The following is a 27009-nucleotide window of genomic DNA, read 5'->3' on the forward strand; positions in this document are numbered from 1 at the left end:
AACCTCACGCTCTGCTACATCCGTCAGCTGCCCCAGCAAGACAGACACTTTTTGCTTGACAGTCATAGAGTATACTGTATATCCAGGATATTGCACATCTTTTCTCTAAATTCAGCTAGGGTATTGGGCTCCCCAGCATATTGCGGTAACCATGCCGCCCCCGGGACATACGGCAAAGCAAGCGGCATGATCGGGGCTACAGTATCATGTGCTGCAGCTGCTCCAGCGGCATCAGCATCCCCTTACGTCTCTATCCTCGCTGTGGCGCAGTTATGGAGGCCCAATTTACAATTCAACACAGTCAATACATGGCACACAGTACCCGTTGATTACGGGCACGAAAATCCTGACACAGCTGCAGTCCTCCACCTGACAGCGGTGGCCGCGAGTAACCTCAGTGACAGCACAGCTGATCGCGCGACTCATTTCAGTTGCTGCATGGATCGGCGATGTTGTACTACCTCTCCTGTCAGCATCCGATGTAGCAGAGCTGAAAGCGCCGTGGGACCTTGCGTGGATTACGTCGGACCTGGAGGTGTTTTTAAGGGGTTAATAAAGTGGTGAAAGAGGGTATTTTTTTGTCTTTCATTACAAATAAAGGATTTTTTAGATGTGTGTTTATTTTCTTTAACTTACAGGTTAATCATGGAAGGTATCTCGGGGAGACGCCTGCCATGATTAACCTAGGACTTAGTGGCAGCTATCGGCTGCTGCCATTAACTCCTTATTAGCGACATACTGCTTTTCTCAACACAGAGATTTTGTCAAATTTTTGACAATCAAAATGCTGCGTTTCAAAAAGCATAGTGCGCACAGATTTTCCATGATTCTCATAGACTTTACTGGGGAAGCACAGCGCATGCATTTTGTCAATGACACAGTGCAGTTGTAAACGCAGCCAAAACGCAGAAAAAAATGCAACGTGCGCACATGGCCTTAAACCCAGAACCCCAACACTGCAAAGCAACAGTGCTAACAAATTATTTTTCACAGTACAACATGTATTAAAGATTTTTATTTTCATGTGTGATAGAACAAACTATTTACAAGCATCTAATGCACTTTTGCTTAGGTTAAAGTCAGACAACTACCTTTACATATTGGTAATTAGCCTTAAAGTTATATATTAAAACAAAAGAGAAAAAAACGCTTTATTAACTCTTAACAGCTAAGTAAAAAGAATTTCACAAGTTTCCTTGGATCCCAGGAAAGAGGAAAAAAAAAATAAGTCTGTTGCACAATTGGGATGTATCATAGCAAGAGCTTATTAAAGTCAACACTGCAATCAGATTGAGAATTCTCAAATCCTCCATCCTTGATTTTCTTTAATCACCATCTGTCGACTTATAGTGGTCATCATCCACAGTTGAATAAATGTGGCCTTCATTGCTCAGGAAGTCCAAAGCTTGTCTGAAAGAAGAAGAAAAAAAAGTTAGAGAACAGGTCATTAGCAATTTATACCTCAAACTAAGGGCATGTATGTGAAAGTGCCATCATGCAAGAAAGGTAAGGATTTTATCAGCAATAAAGCACTTTTTTATACGTCTTTAGTTTGGGGTATAAAGGCCTCATTACAAGCTTCTCTTTTGGCAACATTTAGGAGTGTATAACATGAAAGCAGATATATGAAAGAAGTAAAGGACTTCCAACATCACTAACCACATCTGTATTATAGCATTTTTTGCTTACTACGCGTCACATGACATATGAGCTTGTTAGAAAGCAAATATATAAAAAATAAATTCAAAGATGATGTGAGCAGGATGCTGGACAGCTGCAGCTAGAAGCAGAAAATTCCACCGCAATACAGGGCAGAGAGGACTGTATGGCAATAGACCTCCATAATGTATAGGAAAGAAAGTAGCCTGGATAAGTTTGGGGTGGTTGAGACACCTTGTCATATGCTTAATTGAGAAAGGACCCTTCCAGCATGTGTTAAATGACAAACTCCTATCAGCAAAAAGCAGGCTGTAACCTCATATTCCTATGTAAATTTCTGGCTCCTGCTATACAAAAGATAAATCTAGTAATATTAGATTACTAGAAGGTGGCCTGATTCTAACGCACCGGGTATTCTAGAATTTATTGTGTAGTTAATGTATGATTTTTGTATTATATATATATATATATATATATATATATATATATATATATATATATATATATATATATATATATATATATATATATATATATATATATATATATATATATATTGTTGTGTGTAGTTGTCAAGTGTTTGTGTAGTGCGCTGTAAATGTTCTGGGTGTTGTCTGGGTGGGGGGGGGGTGAGAGCGGTGTTGTTTGTGTGTTTCGTTGTGTGTGTTGCGTTGTTTGTGGAGCGCTGTGTGTCTGCAGTGTTGTCTGTGTGTGCTGCTGTGTGTATTGCGCGGCTTGTGTGGGTGTGGGGTGCGTGTGTGTGTTTTGGGGGGAGGTATGTTTTATGCAATGTGTGTGTGTTGCGCGGTATGTGCCTATATTTGTGTGTGCTGCGGTGTTTGTGTGTTGTGTGTGTGCGGAGTTGTCTGTGTGTGTGGGTGTCTGTAGGGGGGTGTGTGTGGTGTGTTGTGCGGTGCATGTGTGGCGGTGTGTGTTTTGGGGGGAGGTGTGCACCCCCCATCGTGCTCCATCCCCCATGCTGCACACCCCCCATCGTGCTCCATCCCCCATGCTGCGCACCCCCCATCGTGTTTCATCCCCCCATTCTGGGCACCCCCCATTGTGTTTCATTCCCCCATTCTGGGCACCCCCCATCGTGCTCCATCCCCCCAAAGTGCTCCATCCCACATGCTGCGCACCCCCCATCGTGTTTCAACCTCCCATTCTGGGCACCCCCCATCGTGCTCCATCCCCCATGCTGCACCCCCCATCGTGCTCCATCCCCCATGCTGCGAACCCCCCATCGTGTTTCATCCCCCCATTCTGGGCACCCCCCATCATGGTCCACCCCCCATGCTGCACCCCCCCATTGTGCTGCATCCCCCATGCTTCCTTCCCCATCGTGCTCCATCCCCCATGCTGCAAACCCCTCAGAGGAGGAGTATAATAGGAGTATAATGGGAGGAGTTGTCCTGGGGGGAGGTGTACAGGTGCCCAACGTGGCCTAGCGTCATAGTGCGGGGGCGTGGCCTAGTGGCATAGTGAGGGGGCATGGCCTAGCAACATAGTTTGAGGGGGCGTGGCCTAGCGGCAGTGTGAGGGGGCGTGGCCTAGCACCAGTGTGAGGGGCGTGGCCTAGCACCAGTGTGAGGGGCGTGGCCTAGCGGGATCATGAGGGGGCGTGGCCTAACGGCATAGTGTGAGGGGCGTGGCCTAGCGGCATAGTGTGAGGGGCGTGGCCTAGCGGCATCGCGTGAGGGGCATGGCCTAGCGGCACCGCGTGAAGGGCGTGGCCTAGCGGCATAGTGAGGGGCGTGGCCTAGCGGTATCGCATGAGGGGCGTGGCCTAGCATCACCGCGTGAGGGGCGTGGCCTAGCAGCACCGCGTGAGGGCATGGCCTAGCGACACAGCGTGAGGGGGCGTGGCCTAGCGGCACCGCATGCGGGGGCGTGGCCTGGCCAAACGGCCGATCCATGCGGGGGCGGGGCCAGGCCGAGCCCAGCGGACAATCCGTGTGGGGGGGGGCAGGGCCAGGCCGAGCCCAGCGGCCAATCCGACGGTTGTCACTGTAAGGACACAATTTTGGAGCAAGACAGACAGACAGAATAAGGCAATTATATGTATAGATAGTAGTGCACAGTTCAACTATATGACAACTCTCCTGCTGTCAATGTAAATTAGGAAGACTTTACTGACTGGGTGTAATGAAGTATCCATATACATTTACTTACTTAATGGTATTAATGTTCATTCCATGAAGCCTTGCCTTCAATTCCTCGAAGCCCATGCCTTCATTTCCCTTACAGCTTTTTATTAAATTCAAAATCTAAAGATTAGAAAAAAAACAAACAGTGTTTTTCTTACACAATAGTTTAGTGTCAGGCAACGTGCATCAAACCGTTCTAAAAAGTGTTACCCATCCCAGTGATACCTTGAAAGTAAAGGTGAGAATAAAGTTGAGTTTTATCTCAACATTTAGAGGGATAGTACTACCAGTGTGTGATATGCATAGAGAAGAAGACAAGCACTAAACCTAGTGAAATGGCTGACAAAACAGAAGTCCACATCAATCAGTCACGTGGCTACATTGTTTTGTACAAGTATAAGCTGTAGAATACAAAATGGTTGTTTCAATATAATTCTTAAATCATTAAAGGGGTTATACAGGACTTTTATGTTATACAGTCATATGAAAAAGTTTGGGCACCCCTATTAATGTTAACCTTTTTTCTTTATAACTACTTGGGTTTTTGCAACAGCTATTTCAGTTTCATATATCTAATAACTGATGGACTGAGTAATATTTCTGGATTGAAATGAGGTTTATTGTACTAACAGAAAATGTGCAATCCGCATTTAAACAAAATTTGACCGGTGCAAAAGTATGGGCACCTCAACATAAAAGTGACAATATTTTGTAGATCCTCCTTTTGCAAAAATAACAGCCTCCAGTCGCTTCCTGTAGCTTTTAATGAGTTCCTGGATCCTGGATGAAGGTATATTTAACCATTCCTGTTTACAAAACAATTCCAGTTCAATTAAGTTTGATGGTTGCCGAGCATGGACAGCACGCTTCAAATCATCCCACAGATTTTCAATGATATTCAGGTCTGGGGACTGGGATGGCCATTCCAGAACATTGTAATTGTTCCTCTGCATGAATGCCTGAGTAAATTTGGAGCAGTGTTTTGGCTCATTGTCTTGCTGAAATATCCATTCCCTGCGTAACTTCAACTTCGTCACTGATTCTTGCACATTATTGTCAAGAATCTGCTGATACTGAGTTGAATCCATGCGACCCTCAACTTAACAAGATTCCCGGTGCTGGCATTGGCCACACAGCCCCAAAGCATGATGGAACCTCCACCAAATTTTACTGTGGGTAGCAAGTGCTTTTCTTGGAATGCCGTGTTTTTTTACCTCCATGCTTAACGCCTTATTGTATGACCAATTAAGAAATAACGTCTGGAACACCAATTCTGAGTCTGAACTGGGTGCAAAAACCTAAAAAATCTACACTATATGTAGAGAAGGTATGCACACCAGTGACTATGTAAGGGGAATATATGAAAAGCAGAAACTGCTGTGTGAATACTGACATGAAAAATCCAATAGCTAAATGTAAGACACTGTTTGTGGCGTGCTTGCAGAAACGGCTTCTTTCGCATCACTCTCCCATACAGCTTCTCGTTGTGCAAAGTGCGCTGTATTTTTGACCGATGCACATTGACACCATCTGCAGCAAGATGAAGCTGCAGGTCTTTGGAGGTGGTCTGTGGATTGTCCTTGACTGTTCTCACCATTTTTCTTCTCTGCCTTTCTGATATTTTTCTTGGCCTGCCACTTCTGGGCTTAACAAGAATTGTACCAATGTTCTTCCATTTAATTACTATGTTCCTCACAGTGGAAACTGACAGTTTAAATCTCTGAGAAGACTTTTTGTATCCTTCCCTTGAACAAATATGTTTAATAATCTTTTTTTTTCAGATCATTTGAGAGTTGTTTTGAGGAGCCCATGTTGCCACTCTTCATAGAAGATTCAAATAGGAGAACAACTTGCAAGTGGCCACCTTAAATACCATTTCTCATGATTGGAAACACCTGCCTATGAAGTTCAAAGCTCAATGAGGTTATAAAAGCAATTTAGTGCTTTAGTAAGTCACCAAAAAGTAGTTAGGAGTGTTCAAATTAAGAAATTGATAAGGGTGCCCATACTTTTGCACCGGTCAAATTTTGTTTAAATGCGGATTGAACATTTTCTGTTAGTACAATAAACCTCATTTCAATCCAGAAATATTATTATATTAATAAATAGACTGTATGGGCTGCTTCCAGGGATGACGTCCCTTTTGTCACGTGATAGTATTTTGAACACGCCCCTATCACGTGACAAAAGGGACGTCATCCCTGGAAGCAGCCCATACAGTCTAGCACTACCCTGAGCACAGTGTGACCGCTGGTGAGGTTTGCGCGCTCACGAGATTATGGGCGGGTACTTGCTGATAACAATCACAGCCCCGCCCATAATCACTTGCCTGCGCACACGTCACCAGCGGTCACACTGCTCAGTCCTGTGAGACTGGCACTGGGCATGCGCGGGGATGGCTGGAGCAGTGGGCGGTGCATCAGCTATGGAAAGGAGCGATGGGGGCGGCATACAGGACCAGGAGGCAGAATAACGGACGCCAGAAAGCCCGCCCCCGTGTCACATTTACAGTATCTGAATACAAAAAGGTACCACTTTATAAAGTCTTTCTTTTGGTCTCACATGGGTCACAATAATAACAGGGACCTTTCTAGAATGCAGCCCAGGAGCTGCAGAGGGGGAATCTTTTAGGTTTTGGGCGAAATTTCTGCTGACAGGTTCCCTTTAATAAAAAAAAGATTTATCTCAAATTTGATTTCCACAAGAGGAAATAGGAAAGAAGCAACTCACAGTTTGTGTTTAGTTATTGCAAGACCCCATATGTGGACGTGAACTGCTGTTTGGGCACAAGGTATAGGTTAAAAATTAAAAGGACCACCCATCTGGCATTTTTGGACATCAGTTTTTTCTAGAATGCAAAAGTCACAGGGCACCCAAAAATCAATGCGATAAGGGCACTTTACGTAATTGTGAGGGGGAATAGTAATAGGTAAGCATTTTTTTCAAAGTTTTACTGCTATATTAATTGTATGGGCAGATGCACTATAAAACCATGCATGACAACAGTAAAAACCACGGGAGGAAAAGGGAAATGATCAGAGTGATGGACATGGAAAGACAGTGCTAGCATGGATGCAGTTTCATTATAAATGGAAAAAAAATCAAGCTATCAGCTTGTAAAGAAGAAAGGGACATCACCAGTTACTTTATATACCCAATAACCATTTTTTGTATGCTTGATAAGAGGCACAACTTTGGGAAGAGAAGGAAGTGATCAGAATTCATACATTTTGTTTGTGTGATCACCATCATTCATTAAAGCAACACTTCAGTGTTTTCGATTTCGCTAGTCAGACATCACCATAAAGCTTCTACCCATAAAGACCATCACTGTGACACAGTGCATAAGCAAATTCAAAGTGGACCCTTGCAAGATTTTAGCTCACTATAGATGTACCGTATTTTTCCGCTTTATAAGACGCACTTTTTTCCCCCAAAATTGTGGGGGAAATAGGGGTGCGTCTTACAAAGTGAATGTAACTTACCGGGCAGTAATGCGGCGGTGGAGTGAGTCACAGGAGGCTGGTGCGGCCGCCATGGATCCCCCGGCAATCGGCTGCGGAGGCGGCCGCCATGGATCCCGCAGCAATCGGTTGCGGTGGCGGCCGCCATGGATCCCCCGGCAATCGGCTGCAGTGGCGGCCGCCATGGATCCCCCGGCATTCGGCTGCGGTGGCGGCCGCCATGGATCCCCCGGCAATCGGCTGCGGCCGCCGTGGATCCCCCGGCAATCGGCTGCGGTGGAGGCCGCCATGGATCCCCCGGCAATTGGCTGCGGTGGCGGCCGCCATGGATCCCCCGGCAATTGGCTGCGGTGGCGGCCGCCATCGATCCCCCGGCAATCGGCTGCGGTGGCGGCCGCCATAGCCGAAATCTTTATCTGCGCTGCCTCCAACGCGACTTCCGGAATATGGCTGCGGAGGTGACGCAGGCAGAGATGGAGATCTCGGAGAAGCGAGATCTCCATCTGCGCATGCGCTGCCTTCCGTAGCCATTTTCCTGAAGTCCATCGCGCAGATAGAGATTGCGGCTCTCGAAGATCGCGATCTGCGCATGCGCGGGCTCCATGTTAGATCTCCGCAGCAGACGGAGACTATCATAAGAAAGAGGAGAGAGAGAAGAACGATTCTCCCTCTCCTCGCTAGGGCTGGATGCTGATTGGTGGAGACAACTTCTGCAGAGCTGCCTCCACCAATCAGTGAGCTGAGCCTGACAAATGTTATCAGTTGAACGAAGGGTCCTAATGGGTGAGCAAAAAACACTGAAGGGGAACACAACCCCCATCATCAGCCTACAGAATTTACTGTATCAATCGGTGTATTCTGAAGGATGATGGGGGCTGTAGTCCTTTAGTGTAAACACTCCAGGGAGGGACTAATGTAGTGGCCAAAGTGTAAATGTGACTACCACCCCCCTCATCTTACAGAATACAGCCATGTATGGTATACAGTACATGGGTGTATTCCTAAGGATGAGGGGGGTGGTAGTCCCAGATCCCCATAAAAGTGCATCATGCAGGTCTCCCATAGCCGTGTCATCCACGGATCCCACATAACAGTGCATCATCCACAGGTCCCCATAATACTGCGTCATCCACAGGTCCCCCATAATAGTGCGTCATCCACAGGTCCCCAATAATAGTGCATCATCCTCAGGTCCCCCATAACAGTGCGCCATCCACAGGTCCCCCATAGCAGTGTCATCCACAGGTCCCCCATAGCAGTGTCATCCACAGGTCCCCCATAGCAGTGCGTTATCCACAGGTCCCCCACAGCAGTGCACCATCCACAGATCCCCCCATAACAGACCCTCCTGTTGAGTCTAAATTGTTAAAATAATGCTTTTTTTAATATTTTATTAAAATGTTTTAGCACACTATTTGGCTCAATTTTTTTTTTTAAGTTTCCTCCTCTAAAACCTAGGTACGTCTTATAAAGCAAAAAATACGGTAAATCCTTAAAGAGAACCCATCACCAGGTCAGAAGTGGCCAGTTTTCTCTTATTTTTCCTGCTACTCCCATGATTATTCTTTTTCTTCAGTGCTAATTTTAATAATCTTCACAAGGGGGTGCGGTTCTCAGGATTCTCTGGTGACGTGTCTTTAGGCTGCTTTGCAATATTACTCTGTATGCAAAGTCCTGTTTTAAAGACCATAAAATAAGTGCACAAAAAAAAAAAAAAAAAATGCTCAATTCTCTAAAGAAAGGGCAAAAACTGGCCACTTGATCCGGTGACAGGGCCGCTAACTACTAACCAATATTTCTGATTGTAAAACTAGAAAAACTTGTGTTTGAGCTCCTCACAAAACTTAGTGTGAACATAGTTTAAAAGGGGTTATCCGGCATAGTTTGCCTTTTTCTTGTCATTACACTATTGGGCTACATTGGGGCAAGTAAGTAAATAGTGACTACCTACCTGCCCTGCTGTCAAGCCCCTCTCCCCGGCTCAGAGTGGTCATGTGACCGCTCCTGCCGCGATTTTGCTGTTTCCTGTGACGTCACGACCACATTGTTGACGGCCACACAGCAGACTTCATGCTACTGCCCTGCTGGGCAGGTACAGTGCGTGGAGTCACAGCCCACCTTCCCCTGCACCCTTCCCTCCCACACATCCTGTAGTGCGGTGGTCTTACTGCCTTTAGGCTGCATGCGGTCTCTGATCCTTCTTGCAGCGTGCAGGCCTGTGACCCCCTTGCTGATCGCTGCCTGTGCTGGCTCCTGGACTTAGTTGACGGGCATCACAGCTGACACGTTTCCGCCCTGCTGCTGACGAGGTACAGTGCGATGAGCCCCCGCCCCTCTCATCTTTCCCTGCCCCCTCCCTCCATTCCGTACTCTCCCCCGCTCCCTGTGTGCTGCTATCTGTGCCCTGTATGTGTCGAGGTCCTGGACAAACAGGGTTGCTCTCTCTCGGTGTAGGACACAGTCAGCGCTGTTTGCCTGACTGTGTCCTCAGCTCAGTATGATGTATGGGCCCCAGGTAGCTGTGTTCCCCCTCCCCCGTGTGCTGTCTCTCTCCTCACACTGTGATGAATGCAGCCTCTGGCAGTTACACTTTGATCTGCCCTGCTCAGTACAAATCACAGTATTGTAGTGTGCATGCGCGGGCGATCTTTAACCTTTCCTCATTACAGTACTTTGCTCTGCCCTAAGCAGAGCAGATCAGATCAAAGTGCGCCTGCACAAGTCAGTGCCGTCCTGTGTGCATGATGTAGGGCACGCCATCCATAATGGGCTGGGTAAAAGGAGGCCGGAGACCACTGCAGAAAGACCACTGCCAGACATGAGAGCAGCGACACCCATCAGTCCGGACCACTCTCTAGGTGAGTATAATAAAAGTCTTTAATGTTCTACAGACTGGGCTCTAATATACAGTAATCTGGAATGCAGTATAAAAGAGAGTCCACCGATGGTGGCCACAGCTTATAGTCGCCAAATCTGGTGATAAGTTCCCTTTTAGAGTTATGTTTACTGAACTAAAAATGTAAGTTTGCGAACCTATAGAATTGGATTGTGGGCAGAACTTTACAACTATGGCCAACTTTAAAGAATAGCAGATCTACATGCTTTTAATTACCTGACTTTGATGTGGTGTCAGTCCATTTGTCTGCATATCATTTCCTCCTGTAAAGCTTCCGCCAGTATTTCCCATTCGGCTAGGTGTACTGAGCACCGTAGAAGTTCCCCCACCTCCAGGCTACATTAAAAAGAAAAAAAAATGTTGTGTGTGTCAATCACAAGATTAGAGTCAATTACATGAAAAGAGCATAATTATTGAATGTTTAGGGTTAGAAAATAGTTTTTAACAAGATGAAAATTGTGTAAACCTTGCAGTCCATAGTCAAGAAAGTAAGCAATGGCAGAACTCCCTGCCTGCCTCCTTAACCCCTTCACGACCTAGGATGTAACGGTACGTCCTAAATCATGAAGAGTGGATAACTTGAATAAATAAGACCTTTTTACATGTTTTCTGATTGCTTGCACCCCCTTCATAAACTAAACAAAAGATTATGGGAGGGGTTAAAAGCAAGCCCATGTGACAGAAGTGCCTCTCATTCGTTGGCTCAGCCGCCACATCACTGCCTTCATAGTCTCCTTCCCCAATGCTGTGCTCAAATAGTCCCTTACTAAATTCCAGCCTGACAAGAATCCTTTTTAATTTTCCTCATTATTTCTCAAACCCAAAAAACTCCCTCTATTGATCATAGTAAGAAGCCTGACAGGACTCTGGCCCAGTGGCCACGACGGTAATTCATGAATAAAATAAGTGCATTACAGTGTGTTTGTGAGAGTGATAGGAAAAGAGATCTCATATAAGCAGCATGCAGTATGAGTAAATAAGAGTAATAGCCTTACATAAAAGTGTGTACGTATACACAGCAGGTAAAATAAGTATTGAACACATCACTGATTTTTACAGGCAAATATATTTCTAAGGGCATGTACGCACGTTGGCACGCTGAGTTTTTGTGCCATGTGTTTGTGAAACCAATGGCTGGAAGGGCTAAATAAAAGCCTGAAAAAAATGCATCAAGAATTGACATGCTGCTGATATTTTCTGTACCTAAAACTGCAAGGAGAAAAGAGGCAATATGCGCACAGCATTTCTGAATTCTCATTGACTTTTCTGGCATAAGGATAGACATGCAGATTTGGGCAATAAACTGCATCAAAAACTGCACTGTGCGCACAAGGCATAAAGGTGTTGACAGGAATTTCTCACCAGATGTGGCATCAAATTCACACAGGCTAAATATTAAAATAAAGTCTATAAATTTAGTGCTGTGTAATAATTAGTGATGAGTGAGCACCAAGATGCTCTGGTGTGTCGGATGCTCGGATGGGTTTGACTCATACCACAGGGCTGAGTGGGTGTAGAAAAGACATGGGTGAAGGAAAACACTCAATGACTTCTCAGTGATATGTCCCATGATGCCCATCGATTTCTATAGAGCTTCGTTCTGAGAATGTTCTCAGAGCAAGGATCCAAAAGGTCACTACCGCTTAGCGGCAGGAAAAATTTCAGACCTGCCTCTGACAGGCGGTGACCTCTGGAGCCTCGTTTTGAGAATGTTCTCAGATAGCCGTTGTGGAACATTACTCCATTGGATTATGTCAAAATTTCGAGTATTGTTTTTCAAATTAATAAATTTGTGAAAAATGCAGTGTGATTCGTTACTCCTCAATTGGATTATGTCGGAACTTCAAGTATTTTTAAATAAATAAATTGGTGAATGAGGGAGTGTGGGGCAGTCCTTAGTCAAAAACGTGTGTGTGTGTGTGTGTGTGTGTGTGTATGGTCATCATTATGGGGGCATTTGATAAGACACCTATCCATTACTAACCCCTGCACTTTAGGCCAGCTGTCAATTCACAGGTGACCTCAATCCCATAAATATTACAAAATCGGGAAGAGCTGGGCCAAGCACCAGAATTGTGAAATATGGGGTATGGCAGCATCATGTTGTTGGGTTGTTTTGCTACATGAGGGACTGGTGCATGTCACAAAATAGATGGCATTAGGAGGAAAGAAGATTATGTGGCAATACTGAGGCATTGTCTCAAGACATCAGCCAGGAACTTAAAGCTTGGGTGGAAAGGAGTCTTCCAAATTACCCAAAGCATACTGCCAAACTGGTTACAATGTGGCGTTAGGCTAACAGTCAATGTTTTGGAGTGGCCATCAGAAAGCCCTGATCTCAATCCTATTGAAAATTTAAAGGGCAAAGCTGAAAAGGCAGGTGCGACCAACAAACATGGCTCGGTTACTCCAGTTCTGTCAGGAGGAATGGGCCCAAATTCCTACCAACTATTGTGAGAACACAGTTGCATATCCAATCCTATCCTGTGTGATACTATCTGCTGAGCTGTGTATCTAATCCTCTCCTGTGCGATACTGTCTACTGAGCTGTGTATCTAATCCTATCCTGTGATACAGTCTGCACAGCTGCGTATCTAATCCTATCCTGTGTGATACTATCTGCTGAGCTGTGTATCTAATCCTCTCCTGTGTGATACTGTCTGCTGAGCCGTTTAAAAAAAAATGTTATTTTAATTTTGCACAATTAAAAAAAATAATATTTAAACAAAACATTTAAGCATTATTACTTTACATTTTTTCAGTTCTTATTTTTTTTTTTTTTTTTGACGATACCTTCCCTTTAAAAGGGCAATGGTACCAAATACTAATGAAATCTAAAAATGCCTTAAAGGGAAGGTGTCATGCCCAAAAAAAAAAAATTCAATAACTGAAAAAATGTAAAGTATTAATGTTTTATATAAATATTATTATTTGTTTTTAATTGAGCAAATTATGAAAAAAGAAAATAAAAAAGTTTGATATTTTCCACTCAAACACTAGGGGGAGCAGCTGCTGAAATCTTACAGAAATCCCACTGTAGAAAAAGCTTGGATTACAGCTGCAGTAAAATGGGCAGAATCTGCTCTCCTGTGTGTGATATCACACCTCCCCCTCCCAACCTGGGTGTTTCTAACAGATAAGAGAGAATGAAGTGTAGGGACACAGTGCAGAGCCATTTTGTTGATGACCACAAATGTCTAAAGTGTCACCAAGGACAGCTGCATTGTGCTCCCCACATAACGCTCTGCACGCCCCGGTCCAGCAATGCTCTGCCACATGCACGCACACCTGCAATGTTCTGCCACATGCACGCCCGCATTGTGTGTGTGTGTGTGTGTATGCACTGTGTATATACTGTGTGTGACAGCACCCAGCATGAGGGTAGCAGAGCCAGCATGTGTATATACTATATACCATGTACTGTGTGTATATACTATATACTGTGTGTATATACTATATACCGTATGAACACTGTGTAAATTCTGTGTGTGTGACCGAGCAGCATGAGGGGAGGTGGAGCCAGCGTGTGTATATACTATATACCATGTACTGTGTGTATATACTATGGACTGTGTGTACACTGTGTATATATTGTGTGTGTGACCAAGCAGCATGAAGGAGGCGGAGCAAGCGTGTGTACATACTATATACCATATACTGTGTGTATATACTATATACTGTGTATATACTATATATCGTGTGAACACTGTGTATATACTGTGTTTGTGACCGAGCAGCATGACTGTGCAATGCTCTGCTTGCACGACCACCCGGAATGCTCTGCCGCACGCTCACTCACAATGCTCTGCCAGTCACGCACACACAAAATGCTCTGCCACATGCATGCACAAAAAATGCTCTGCCATATGCGCGCACACACAATGCTCTGCCAGGCCCAAATTCCTACCAACTATTGTGAGAAGCTTGTGGAAGGAGATCCAAAACATTTGACCCAAGTCATACAGTTTAAAGGGTAGGTGTCTCGGTTTTTTATTTTTGTATTAAAAATAGTGATTATAAAATCAAGTATTTCTAATACAAAATGAAAATCGCAGCTTATTTAGTTTTTATTTAATTCTTATTTTACTGGAGGCACTGGGGGCTGCCATGCTGGATTTACTGTGTGTGTGTGTAACGACAGTAACTCATTCCTTTATGGCAGCCCCTGTGCAAAGAACAGGGGTCGTAATCCGACCCCTTTGCTAACGTTACAGTTGGCGTCTGCTGGGACCTGGACGCGCCCCCTGGGCTGTCCAGATCACAGCAGAGGGAGGAGATCGATGCCATCATTGTGGAGCTCACAGCGTATGCGGTTTGCTCCACTTAACCCCTGTCAACCGCCGGGATGTGTGAGTATGGACCCTCCCCCCCGCCGTTACCATCGCCAATGACACCCCCTCCCTCCGCTCTGCCCCCGCTACCGACTCCAATGACACACCCTCCCTTCGCTCTACCCAGCCACCGCTACTGCTGATACCTCCGCCCCTCCCCCCCACTGTTACCGTCTGCAATGACACCCCTCCCTCCGCTCTGACCCCTGCTGCCGCTGCTGTGTGTGCGCCTCTGCTGCCTCTGTGTGCCTCGGCGCTGCTACCGTCTCCAAAAACACCCTTCCGTCTGTCACCTGTCGGCCTGTGTGTGTACCGGTGAAACTGTCTGCAGGGCTGTGTATCCAATCCTATCCTGTATGATACAGCAACTCAGCAGACAGTATCTAATCCTATCCTGTGTGATACTGTCTGCCGAGTTGCTGTATGTAAACCTATCCTGTGATACAGTCTGCACAGCTGCATATCCAATCCTATCCTGTGTGATACTATCTGCTGAGCTCTGTATCTAATCCTCTCCTGTGTGATACTGTCTGCACAGCTGTGTATCTAATCCTATCCTGTGTGATACTGTCTACTGAGCTGTGTATCTAATCCTATCCTGTGTGATACTGTCTGCTGAGCCGTGTATCTAATCCTATCCTGTGTGATACTGTCTGCTGAGCCGTGTATCTAATCCTATCCTGTGATACTGTCTGCACAGCTGTGTATCTAATCCTATCCTGTGTGATACTGTCTGCTGAGCTGTGCATCTAATCCTCTCCTGTGTGATACTGTCTGCTGAGCCGTGTATCTAATCCTATCCTGTGATACTGTCTGCACAGCTGCGTATCTAATCCTATCCTGTGTGATACTATCTGCTGAGCTGTGTATCTAATCCTCTCCTGTGTGATACTGTCTGCTGAGCCGTGTATCTAATCCTATCCTGTGATACTGTCTGCACAGCTGCGTATCTAATCCTATCCTGTGTGATACTATCTGCTGAGCTGTGTATCTAATCCTCTCCTGTGTGATACTGTCTGCTGAGCCGTTTAAAATTGTTATTTTAATTTTGCACAATTAAAAAAAATAATATTTAAACAAAACATTTAAACATTATTACTTTACATTTTTTCAGTTCTTATTATTTATTTTCTTTTCTTTGACGATACCTTCCCTTTAAAAGGGCAATGGTACCAAATACTAATGAAATCTAAAAATGCCTTAAAGGGAAGGTGTCATGCCCAAAAAAAAGAAATTTCAATAACTGAAAAAATGTAAAGTATTAATGTTTTATATAAATATTATTATTTGCAAATTATGAAAAAAAAATAAAAAAAAGTTTGATATTTTCCACTCTTAAACACTAGGGGGAGCAGCTGCTGAAATCCTACAAAAATCCCACTGTAGAAAAAGCTTGGATTACAGCTGCAGTAAAATGGGCAGAATCTGCTCTCCTGTGTGTGATATCACACCTCCCCCTCCCAACCTGGGTGTTTCCAACAGATAAGAGAGAATGAAGTGTAGGGACACAGTGCAGAGCCATTTTGTTGATGACCACAAATTTCTAAAGTGTCACCAAGGACAGCTGCATTGTGCTCCCCACATAACGCTCTGCGCGCCCCGGTCCAGCAATGCTCTGCCACATGCACGCACACCTGCAATGTTCTGCCACATGCACGCCCGCATTGTGTGTGTGTGTGTGTGTGTGTGTATGCATTGTGTATATACTGTGTGTGACAGCACCCAGCATGAGGGTAGCAGAGCCAGCATGTGTATATACTATATACCATGTACTGTGTGTATATACTATATACTGTGTGTATATACTATATACCGTATGAACACTGTGTAAATTCTGTGTGTGTGACCGAGCAGCATGAGGGGAGGTGGAGCCAGCGTGTGTATATACTATATACCATGTACTGTGTGTATATACACTATATACCGTGTGTACACTGTGTATATATTGTGTGTGTGACCAAGCAGCATGAAGGAGGCGGAGCCAGCGTGTGTACATACTATATACCATATACTGTATACTGTGTGTATATACTATATATCGTGTAAACACTGTGTATATACTGCGTTTGTGACCGAGCAGCATGACTGTGCAATGCTCTGCATGCACGACCACCTGAAATGCTCTGCCGCACGCTCACTCACAATGCTCTGCCAGTCACACACACACAAAATGCTCTGGCACATGCACGCACGCACAAAATGCTCTGCCACATGCGTGCACGCACAAAATGCTCTGCCAGGCACGCACACACACAATGCTCTGCCAGGCACACGCACACACACACAATGCTATGCCAGGCACACGCACACACACAATACTGTGCCAGGCACGCACACACACAATGCTCTGCCAGGCACGCACACACACACAATGTTCTGCCAGGCACGGACGCACACAATGCTCTGTCACACGTACGCACAAAATGCTGCCACATGCACGTACACACAATGCTCTGCCAGGTGCGCACACACAATGCTCTGCCAGGCACGCGCGCACACAATGCTCTGTCACACGTACGCACAAAATGCTGCCACATGCACGTACACACAATGCTCTGCCAGGTGCGCACACACAATGCTCTGCCAGGTGCGCACACACAATGCTCTGCCAGGTGCGCACACACAATGCTCTGCCAGGTGCGCACACACAATGCTCTGCCAGGCACGCACACACAATGCTCTGCCAGGCACGCACACACAATGCTCTGCCAGGCACGCACACACAATGCTCTGCCAGGCACGCACACACAAGGCCCTGCCAGGCACGCACACACAAGGCTCTGCCAGGCACGCACACACAATGCTCTGCCAGACACGCACAGACAATGCTCTGCCAGGCACGCACACACAATGCTCTGCCAGGCACGCACACACAATGCTCTGCCAGGCACGCGCACACACAATGCTCTGCCACGTACGCACACACAATGCTCTGCCACATACGCACACGCAAAATGCTCTACCACGTACGCACACACAAAATGCTCTACCACGTATGCACGCACAAAATGCTCTGCCACACGCACGCACAAAATGCTCTGCCACACGCACGCACAAAATGCTCTGCCACATGCACGCACAAAATGCTCTGCCACATGCACATACAAAATGCTCTGCCAAACACACACAAGCACAAACACACCCGCTGCGGCCGGGGAGGGAGGGGGGCTGTACACTACACTCACAGGCCGACAGGTGACAGGCCATGGTGGGAGAGCGTGGGGGTTTCATTGGAGATGGTAGCATCGGCGGCGGGTGGGAGGGGTGGCGGTACAATACTCCTACGGGCCGAATGGGTGACAGGGGGAAAAGTTCAGCACATAGCATGACCGCAGTGAGCTGCAGAAAGATGACGCTGATCTCCTCCCTCTGCTGTGATCTGGACAGCCAAGGGGGCGCGTCCATTTCACAGCAGGGAGCTCTCCTGTAATAAGCCTAGGGTTCAGATTCCGACCATCAGAGTCTATGCACAGGGGCTGCCATAAAAGAGTGAGTTTACTGTCGTTACACACAGCAAGTCCAGCATGGCAGCCCCCAGTGCCTCCAGTAAAATTAGAATGAAATAAAAACTAAATAAGCAGAGATTTTAATTTTGTATTAAAAATACTTGCTGTCATAATCACTATTTTTAATACAAAAATAATAAACTGCGACACCTTCCCTTTAAAACATTCTCTCTCTCATTATTTTGGCATTTGGCTAATATAAATAATGTTGATTCCTAATTGACCTAAGGCGGAAAGGTTTATTCTGATTTCATGTCAGATAGTGAGAAAAACATGCATATGTGTCTTTTTAGATAGTGTATATAAACTTCTAGTTTCAACTATATGTGTTTCTATATACTGTGTTTATTGTATGTGTGTATACTGTATAAATACAATATTTGTAAAGTCGGTATGTAGTGTGTAATTACTATAGTATTGTACTTAAGAGATCTGTGCACGATATGTATAACGTTAATCTTTTCGTATAGCTTGTGGGGAGATGTAATGTGTTTGATATGGTTAAAGATCTTTGGATATAAAAATCGTATGAGATATTATATATTATCTATCTAATCAATTTATTAAGCAGTGCCAGACCTCCCTGACTGCTTCCTTAAATCATCAGGCAGCGCAGTCATGAGCACTGTGCTCCTATCTCAGAGATATCTAAATGGCTGCATAATTCACTCACTCTCAGGACAGACAGATAAGCTTGTAGCAGGCTAGGTAGAAGCTTACATCCACAAAGGAATATTCGGAGGGTATTTAGTGCACAGGACGACGAAAAATAAAAATGATCACATGAAGATAAGTTATTTTACACTCTGGAGAAGAGTCTTTGTCACCCACACAAAGCCATTCTCCTGCATTTCCAGTGCTGTTCTGTCTTCACCATATAGAATATATACAGTGCCTACAAGTAGTATTCAACCCCCTGCAGATTTAGCAGGTTTGATAAGATGCAAATAAGTTAGAGCCTGCAAACATCAAACAAGAGCAAGATTTATTAACAGATGCATAAATCTTACAAACCAACAAGTTATGTTGCTCAGTTAAATTTTAATAAACTTTCAACATAAAAGTGTGGGTCAATTATTATTCAACCCCTAGGTTTAATATTTTGTGGAATAACCCTTGTTTGCAATTACAGCTAATAATCGTCTTTTATAAGACCTGATCAGGCCGGCACAGGTCTCTGGAGTTATCTTGGCCCACTCCTCCATGCAGATCTTCTCCAAGTTATCTAGATTCTTTGGGTGTCTCATGTGGACTTTAATCTTGAGCTCCTTCCACAAGTTTTCAATTGGGTTAAGGTCAGGAGACTGACTAGGCCACTGCAACACCTTGATTTTTTCCCTCTTGAACTAGGCCTTGGTTTTCTTGGCTGTGTGCTTTGGGTCGTTGTCTTGTTGGAAGATGAAAGGACGACCCATCTTAAGATCCTTGATGGAGGAGCGGAGGTTCTTGGCCAAAATCTCCAGGTAGGCCGTGCTATCCATCTTCCCATGGATGCGGACCAGATGGCCAGGCCCCTTGGCTGAGAAACAGCCCCAAAGCGCGATGCTGCCACCACCATGCTTGACTGTAGGGATGGTATTCTTGAGGTCGTATGCAGTGCCATCCAGTCTCCAAACGTCACGTATGTGGTTGGCACCAAAGATCTCGATCTTGGTCTCATCAGACCAGAGAACCTTGAACCAGTCTGTCTCAGAGTCCTCCAAGTGATCATGAGCAAACTGTAGACGAGCCTTGACATGACGCTTTGAAAGTAAAAGGTACCTTACGGGCTCGTCTGGAACGGAGACCATTGCGGTGGAGTACGTTACTTATGGTATTGACTGAAACCAATGTCCCCACTGCCATGAGATCTTCCCGGAGCTCCTTCCTTGTTGTCCTTGGGTTAGCTTTGACTCTTCGGACAAGCCTGGCCTCGGCACGGGTGGAAACTTTCAAAGGCTGTCCAGGCCGTGGAAGGCTAACAGTAGTTCCATAAGCCTTCCACTTCCGGATGATGCTCCCAACAGTGGAGACAGGTATTCCCAACTCCTTGGAAAGGGTTTTGTACCCCTTGCCAGCCTTGTGACCCTTCACGATCTTGTCTCTGATGGCCTTGGAATGCTCCTTTGTCTTTCCCATGTTGACCAAGTTTGAGTGCTGTTCACAAGTTTGGGGAGGGTCTTAATTAGTCAGAAAAGGCTGGAAAAAGAGAGATAATTAATCCAAACATGTGAAGCTCATTGTTCTTTGTGCCTGAAATACTTAATACTTTAGGGGAACCAAACAGAATTCTGGTGGATTGAGGGGTTGAATAATAAATGACACTCTGAATAAACTTTTCACAATTTAAAAAAAAAAAAAAAAAAAAAAAAAAAAGAAATAACATTCTTTTTTGCTGCAGTGCATTTCACACTTCCAGGCTGATCTACAGTCCAAATGTCACAATCCCAAGTTAATTCCGAATGTGTAAACCTGCTAAATCTGCAGGGGGTTGAATACTACTTGTAGGCACTGTATGTGATGCAGCCTTATTTGCCCACATTTTTGTATGGTCATGAAGAGCACAGAAAATCAGAGTAGCACAGGATGGCTTGGTATAAAATCTACAAAAGGCATCCTTAATTGTATGGAAATTAGAAAATTTCTACTAAAGTGTACAGCCACTAAAATTGTGTATAAGGAGTTTAACCCCTTCACAAACAAGGACGTACTAGTAAGCCCTGGGCAGTGTCTGTCCCGTTCATGCAGGCTTGAGTGATGAGACCACATTATTACCTGCACATGTCTGCTGATCAGATCAGCAGACATGTGCAGCTAACAGGGGAGACACCTGTTAACTCCTTAGATCGTGTCGTCAAACTCCAACAGAGCAATCTAAAGTGCTCTGTTGCTGTTCCCTCACCGCCATCGACTGCCCCTTAACACGATCACGTTGCTGAAACATCGCTCTGATTAGGAAAAGCAATTGACGTGTGTAAGCATAAATTCCCTGGGGGGGGGGGAGTGTATTAGTAGAATAAACAAAAAATTAACAGTTAGCTTAGAAATAAAAATTTTTTAAAAAAAGACCACACTAAAAGTTCCAATCACCCACTTTTTGCCCCATTGAAAATTAAACAATAAAAAATACATACCGTATTTTTCGCTTTATAAGACGCACCTGATTATAAGACACACCCCCAAATTTGGTGAAGGAAAAGAGAATTATTTATTTTAATGTTAAATGGGGTCCATCTTATAATGCCAGTGTCTGTCTAACAAATCATATAGGGTATATGTACCTCACAGCCCCCCATCCTAAAATTAGCCCCCCATCCTAAAATTAGCCCCCTTAATCTGGATATGGCCCCCTTATATTGAATATAGCCCCCTTGTGATGGCACACGTTCCCCTGTGCTGCCTATGGCCCCCTATGGATTGCACATGTTCCCTGTGCTGCCTATGGCCCCCTATGGATTGCAAACGTTCCCCTGTGCTGCCTACGGCCCAGTATGGATTGCATACGTTCCCTGTGCTGCCTATGGCCCCCTATGGATTGCATACGTTCCCCTGTGCTGCCTATGGCCCCCTATGGATTGCATACGTTCCCCTGTGCTGCCTATGGCCCCCTATGGAGTGCATATGTTCCCCTGTGCTGCCTATGGCCCCCTATGGATTGCATACGTTCCCCTGTGCTGCCTATGGCCCCCTATGGATTGCATAAGTTTCCCTGTGCTGCCTATGCCCCCCTATGGATTGCATACTTTCCCCTGTGCTGCCTATGGCCTCCTATGGATTGCATACTTTCCCCTGTGTTAGATATCGCCCCCTATGGATTGCACAAGTCCCCCTGTGTTAGATATCGCCCCCATGCTGCTGCCCATAGTAAAATAAAACACTTTCCTTACCTCCCCCAGCGCTGATCTCCCTCCTGTCTCCGTCCGTGCTTCTGTTCCTCCACTTCCTGGTTCCGGTCATGTGATCGGCACAGCAGAGTGACTTCATCTCTGGGTGTCTGATCACAGTGGAAGCAGGGACACCGGGGAGAAACGCTGGAGGGGGTAAGTAAAGCTTTTTTATTTTAGAATGAGCAGCAGCATGGGGGCCATATCTAACAAAGGGGGGGCATGTGCCATCATAGGGGGGCGCAGGGACATATAATATTGACCGCTCCCCCAGCCCATCACTGCGGTGCGGTTTTAGCACCACGGAGATGGACAGCGGCTGTGCATATTATATGAGTGGGAGCAGGAGATCAAAGGCTGCAGCCCGCAGCGTCCACCTGCGCTCCAGAGCTGCCCCCACCTCCCTTGGACCCTGCAGTGTATTATATATATATATATATATATATATATATATATATATATATATATATATATATATATATATATATATATATATATATATATATATATATATATATATTATATATATATCCCCGTATATTCGGCTTTTAAGACGCACCCCCTACTTTCCCCCAAAATTTGGGGGAACAAAAATGCGTCTTACAAAGCGAAAAATACGGTATATTTGGTATCGCTGCATTCAGGTATGCCTGATCAAAATCACTTAATTTGATCAGTACAGGGCGTAGTGAGAAAAAATAAATTCTAAAACGCATAATTACATCTTCGATCACCGCTATATTGAATTAAAATGCAACAGCATTGCAACTACGTGAAAATGATATTAAAAATGCCAGCTCAACACACAAAAAATAAGCCATCACTGAGCCCCAGATCCAGAAAAATGAGAACCCTACGGATCTTGGAAAATTGAGACAAAAGTGCAATTCCACTTTTTTGACAAACGTCTGAATTTTTGTTTTCACTATTTAAATAAAAGTTAAAACTACACATTTGGTGTCTACGAACTTGTACTGACCTGGGGGTCATAATGTTAGGTCAGCTTTTAAAAACAAACAGTGAATATAAAAAAAAAAAAACAAAAAAAAAAAAAAAAAAAAAAAAAACAAAACACACCATCTTGCAACTGCACCTCACTTGTAATTTTACCAATCCTGGAACTTTTTTTTCTCATTTTCCAGTACAATATGGGGCAGAATGAATGAGGTCGCTCAAAAGTACAACTCGTCCATCAAAAAATAAGCCCTCAAATGGCTATACGAATGGGGGAAAAAAATATATAAATAAATGTTATGGCTCTTGGAAGAAGGGGAGGATAAAACAAAACTGAATAATTGGAAAAATTGGGGAGAAGGGATTAAATGGCATACATGAAAAACATCACACGCAAGACATAAGTAACATAGTTTATTCCACAATAAATGCACTTGTTCACTTTATGAACTTTGGGTACAAGACAATCAAAGTAAACTGTACATTCTAAAGAGCCGGCCACGGACCATAGCTAAAGAAGAGACTAGTCTAGTGCCGCTCTGTTCCTGGTGACTGACAGGTCTCTCCTTCAGGTGTGTAGATAGGGAGAGACGTCTCAACCACCTTTACCAGTTCTGGGAAAATCTAGCCAGTGTCATGCCAGACTAATCTCATCCCCAGCTATGGTCCCAGGACAGATTTTTCGCACCGAAGTTTCACAAGTCACACAGTGACTGCACTGCAGACTTTTGTGATGAACCTGGACAACCCCATTTAAGGACTCCCCCTACACTACCATTTCCTGCTCCATTAACGTCCTATCCTCGACACCCTTTGCGTATCTCACAGAGTATGGAGGTGAGGAAGCGTAAATGAAATGACTATAAAACGTATCCATTTTCTGTCATGCATGCATCATATCAACCTGGCATCAAAAGATCAGAAAACAATACACCAAATTAACACTTGTTTTGTGTCGATGGTGAACTTACGGGACTCTGGGCATTGAGACTCATGTGAGCCTGGACGACTTCTAACATATGAGATACAAACTCATTCATGTCTTCAATAGGTGCAATCTTAAAGGCAACAACACTTTTCTTATTCTGGTAAAAACAAAAAGGGAAAACATTATTCAACTGAATTTAAAGCTTCAACTAGCTGAGGATCATGCACACACACAAAAAAGGGGGGGGGTGTAAAAGGAAAATCTGGGATTATTCACAAATTGTAAATTCTGAAAATGAGGGAAAGTGACATTTACAAGGCAGAAATATTGTAAGTTTTTGTTTAGCATTTAAAATTAAAATCTTGTCACAAATACCACAATATTGAATTCAAATTTTAAAGTTGACACCAAGACCCTGATTTATCAAAGCAATTACAGCAGAAATCTGGCATAAATCACTCCGGAAAGTTGCAAAATTTGTTAGAATGTGGAATTTTGCTATTTGGAAGCCAGTTTTGCCAAATGGGTGAAATACTGGCGTGACATCGCAACTTGTCTAATTCATGACAGGCTGTAGCGTTCCTTAGGACACAAATCTTACACCAGTCCCTGACTGGAATAGTGGTGAGGCTGGCCTCTTCATGCATCAGAAGAGTCTGACACCAACATGCTGGGCTTGACGGATCAGGGCTTAAGATGTGATTGGGATCAGGGTAAGCCATGTCACACCTGGGCATTGCAAGCAAGTTGCCACATTCCCCCGTCCCTGACATGCCCCCAGAGGAAGCAGGGCGAAACACGTGTCGGGGTGGAGAGACCACCGGCTACCTGTGGGTACGGACAACACTGGACTACTGATGAGGTAACCCAATTCTCTCATTTTTACGCTATATTACATTGAAGATAGCTTGTGCCTCGCACAGTACCTGATTATATATGGTATTGCTTCCCATTGTACCTGTAGGGCATTACATTTGGTGAATAATATGTAGATATACTACATTTGATATAAATTGTACATGTATTTTTAAAAACACTATTTTAGTTATCATCTACCTCAAATGTACTTTACTATATTGCCATCTACTGCACTTTTAAAAGAATTACACTTTATGAACTGCATAGTATAGTTTTCTTTTTCTAACTGTTGATATTTTAATGAATTTAACAAAAATCTCATTGTTTCGACTTCCTTTGTGTAAATTTATACAAATTTTTCATGTGCATTTGATCAGCTTTTGAAGCTAGGCAAGTTTGGGAACTTCCTCTGAATATTCGGACACTTTATTGACCGTTTCCAACAATAGTAGCTTATATTACTGATAAAATATATTCTTTTGAAACCCTACTTTTATGTGCATGTATGCAATACATGACACACGGATATCTACATTGACTATTGATTACTTATAGCTTTTATGCACTATTGCATACTCAGTTGTACTGTAGCTTATTCTACAGTAAATTGATATGTAATGTGCATGCATTTACATTATTGCATACTTAAAGCTTGAACGTGCATTTTACAATATTATTGTTTAAATTTATCAGTATGTAAGTTACTATTGTTGGAAACTTTGCTAAAAAATCGCCTACCATCTGTCTGGATTATACTCTGTAACGGAACGCCCAGATGGAGTACATACCGTTACCTGGGGATTTTCTCCTTGATGCTATTAAGAGGGCTTGAACGGTATCTAAGGACTCAGCTTGTATTATGCTTTGAAAGCCTGGGTTGCATACTCTACATGACTTATCTTCTGGATGCATGAACTTGTCTATTGCGGCAAGTTAAGCTGGTGTCACACACAGCGACAACGACGTCGCTTCTACGATACCATTTTCTGTGACGTTGCAGCGACGTCCCGTCGCTGTCGCTGTGTGTGACATCCAGCAACGACCTGGCCCCTGCTGTGAGGTCACCGGTCGTTGCTGAATGACCAGCTTCATTTTTTGGTCGTCACTCTCCCGCTGTGACACACACATCGCTGTGTGTGACAGCGAGAGAGCGACGAAATGAAGCGAGCAGAGGGAGCAGGAGCCGGCGTCTGGCAGCTGCGGTAAGCTGTAACCAGCGTAAACATCGGGTAACCAAGGGAAGACCTTTCCATGGTTACCCGATATTTACCTTCGTTACCAGCCTCCGCTCTTGCTGCCAGTGCCGGCTCCTGCTCTGTGCACATGTGGCTGCAGTACACATCAGGTAATTAACCCGATGTATACTGTAGCAAGGAGAGCAAGGAGCCAGCGCTAAGCAGTGCGCGCGGCTCCCTGCTCTCTGCACTGTGACATGTAGCTGCAGCACACATCGGGTTAATTAACCTGATGTGTACTGTACCTAGGAGAGCAAGGAGCCAGCGCTAAGCGCGGCTCCCTGCTCTCTGCACATGTAGCACAGCGACGTTATGATCGCTGCTTCTGCTGTGTTTGACAGCTAAGCAGCGATCATAACAGCGACTTACAAGGTCGCTGTTACGTCACCGAAAATGGTGACGTAACAGCGACGTCATTGTCGCTGTCGCTTAGTGTGAACCCAGCTTTAGCCTGAACCTGATCTAGACTGTACGTTCAGTAACAAGCTACCAGGTGCATCAAGTGGTGTTATAGTATTAGTGTTTTTGGAGGATGTACCATATTATCTATTGGTCCTGGTGCGACTCTATTTTGGTTTGAAGCTTGTGTTTCAAGGATCCATGCTGTTATACCCCTGATGAGCCCCTATTTGCTAACTAATGGGGCGAAACGCGTAGGGTGAATCCTGGACGTAAAACAGCTTAAGTCAATATTTGATAATCATTGTGTGTCGACTTGAGGACGTAGTCTGGCCTATCCCTACTAGTCTGCGACTGATTATTAGTGACAGACATAACTCCCTCCTTTGCACAATCTATGTGTGCATATAATCTTGTGGGCTTTATCTTTGGTGTTGCACCTTACCCACTGTTATTTAGACACACTGGATATCTTCTTCAGAGTGAGTGGAGGGTCAGTTTAGGACGACAGTTGACGAGGAACGGGGGCGTCATGGTCAATTAGGACGCCGACCCCCGTATGTAAGGAAGGGTGAGAGAAGGATTAATTATTTTTCTCACCTTTCTTTTCAAAAATCAGTTTAATACATTTTTATCACTTTATGTATGTACTCTGTTTGTGGCATATATGTCCAATAAAAAATAAAGACTATGTTTTTAAGGTAATAGGAATTTTCGGTTTTTGTGGATTATACTCTGTCCCTTTATTTTGGGGGAGTAATCTTGCTTT

At 44.5% G+C, this 27009-nt stretch overlaps 1 protein-coding gene across 1 annotated transcript in view; it reads right to left on the reverse strand.

The window, feature by feature from the left end:
• Nucleotides 1–1000: 1000 nt before the first annotated feature.
• The window catches only part of RPA2 (replication protein A2), a 112643-nt gene continuing 86634 nt past the window's right edge, over nucleotides 1001–27009 (reverse strand). Inside the window, exons 6-9 of the mRNA XM_075333965.1 lie at nucleotides 23792–23905; nucleotides 10383–10502; nucleotides 3832–3926; nucleotides 1001–1410 (exon numbers count right to left, since the gene is read on the reverse strand). Coding sequence (XP_075190080.1) covers nucleotides 1326–1410; nucleotides 3832–3926; nucleotides 10383–10502; nucleotides 23792–23905 — 414 coding nt within the window. The 3' untranslated portion in view covers nucleotides 1001–1325. The remainder of the gene's footprint in view (nucleotides 1411–3831; nucleotides 3927–10382; nucleotides 10503–23791; nucleotides 23906–27009) is intronic.

This window comes from Anomaloglossus baeobatrachus, chromosome 2 (assembly GCF_048569485.1).
Source record: "Anomaloglossus baeobatrachus isolate aAnoBae1 chromosome 2, aAnoBae1.hap1, whole genome shotgun sequence".
Taxonomy (NCBI): domain Eukaryota; kingdom Metazoa; phylum Chordata; class Amphibia; order Anura; family Aromobatidae; genus Anomaloglossus; species Anomaloglossus baeobatrachus.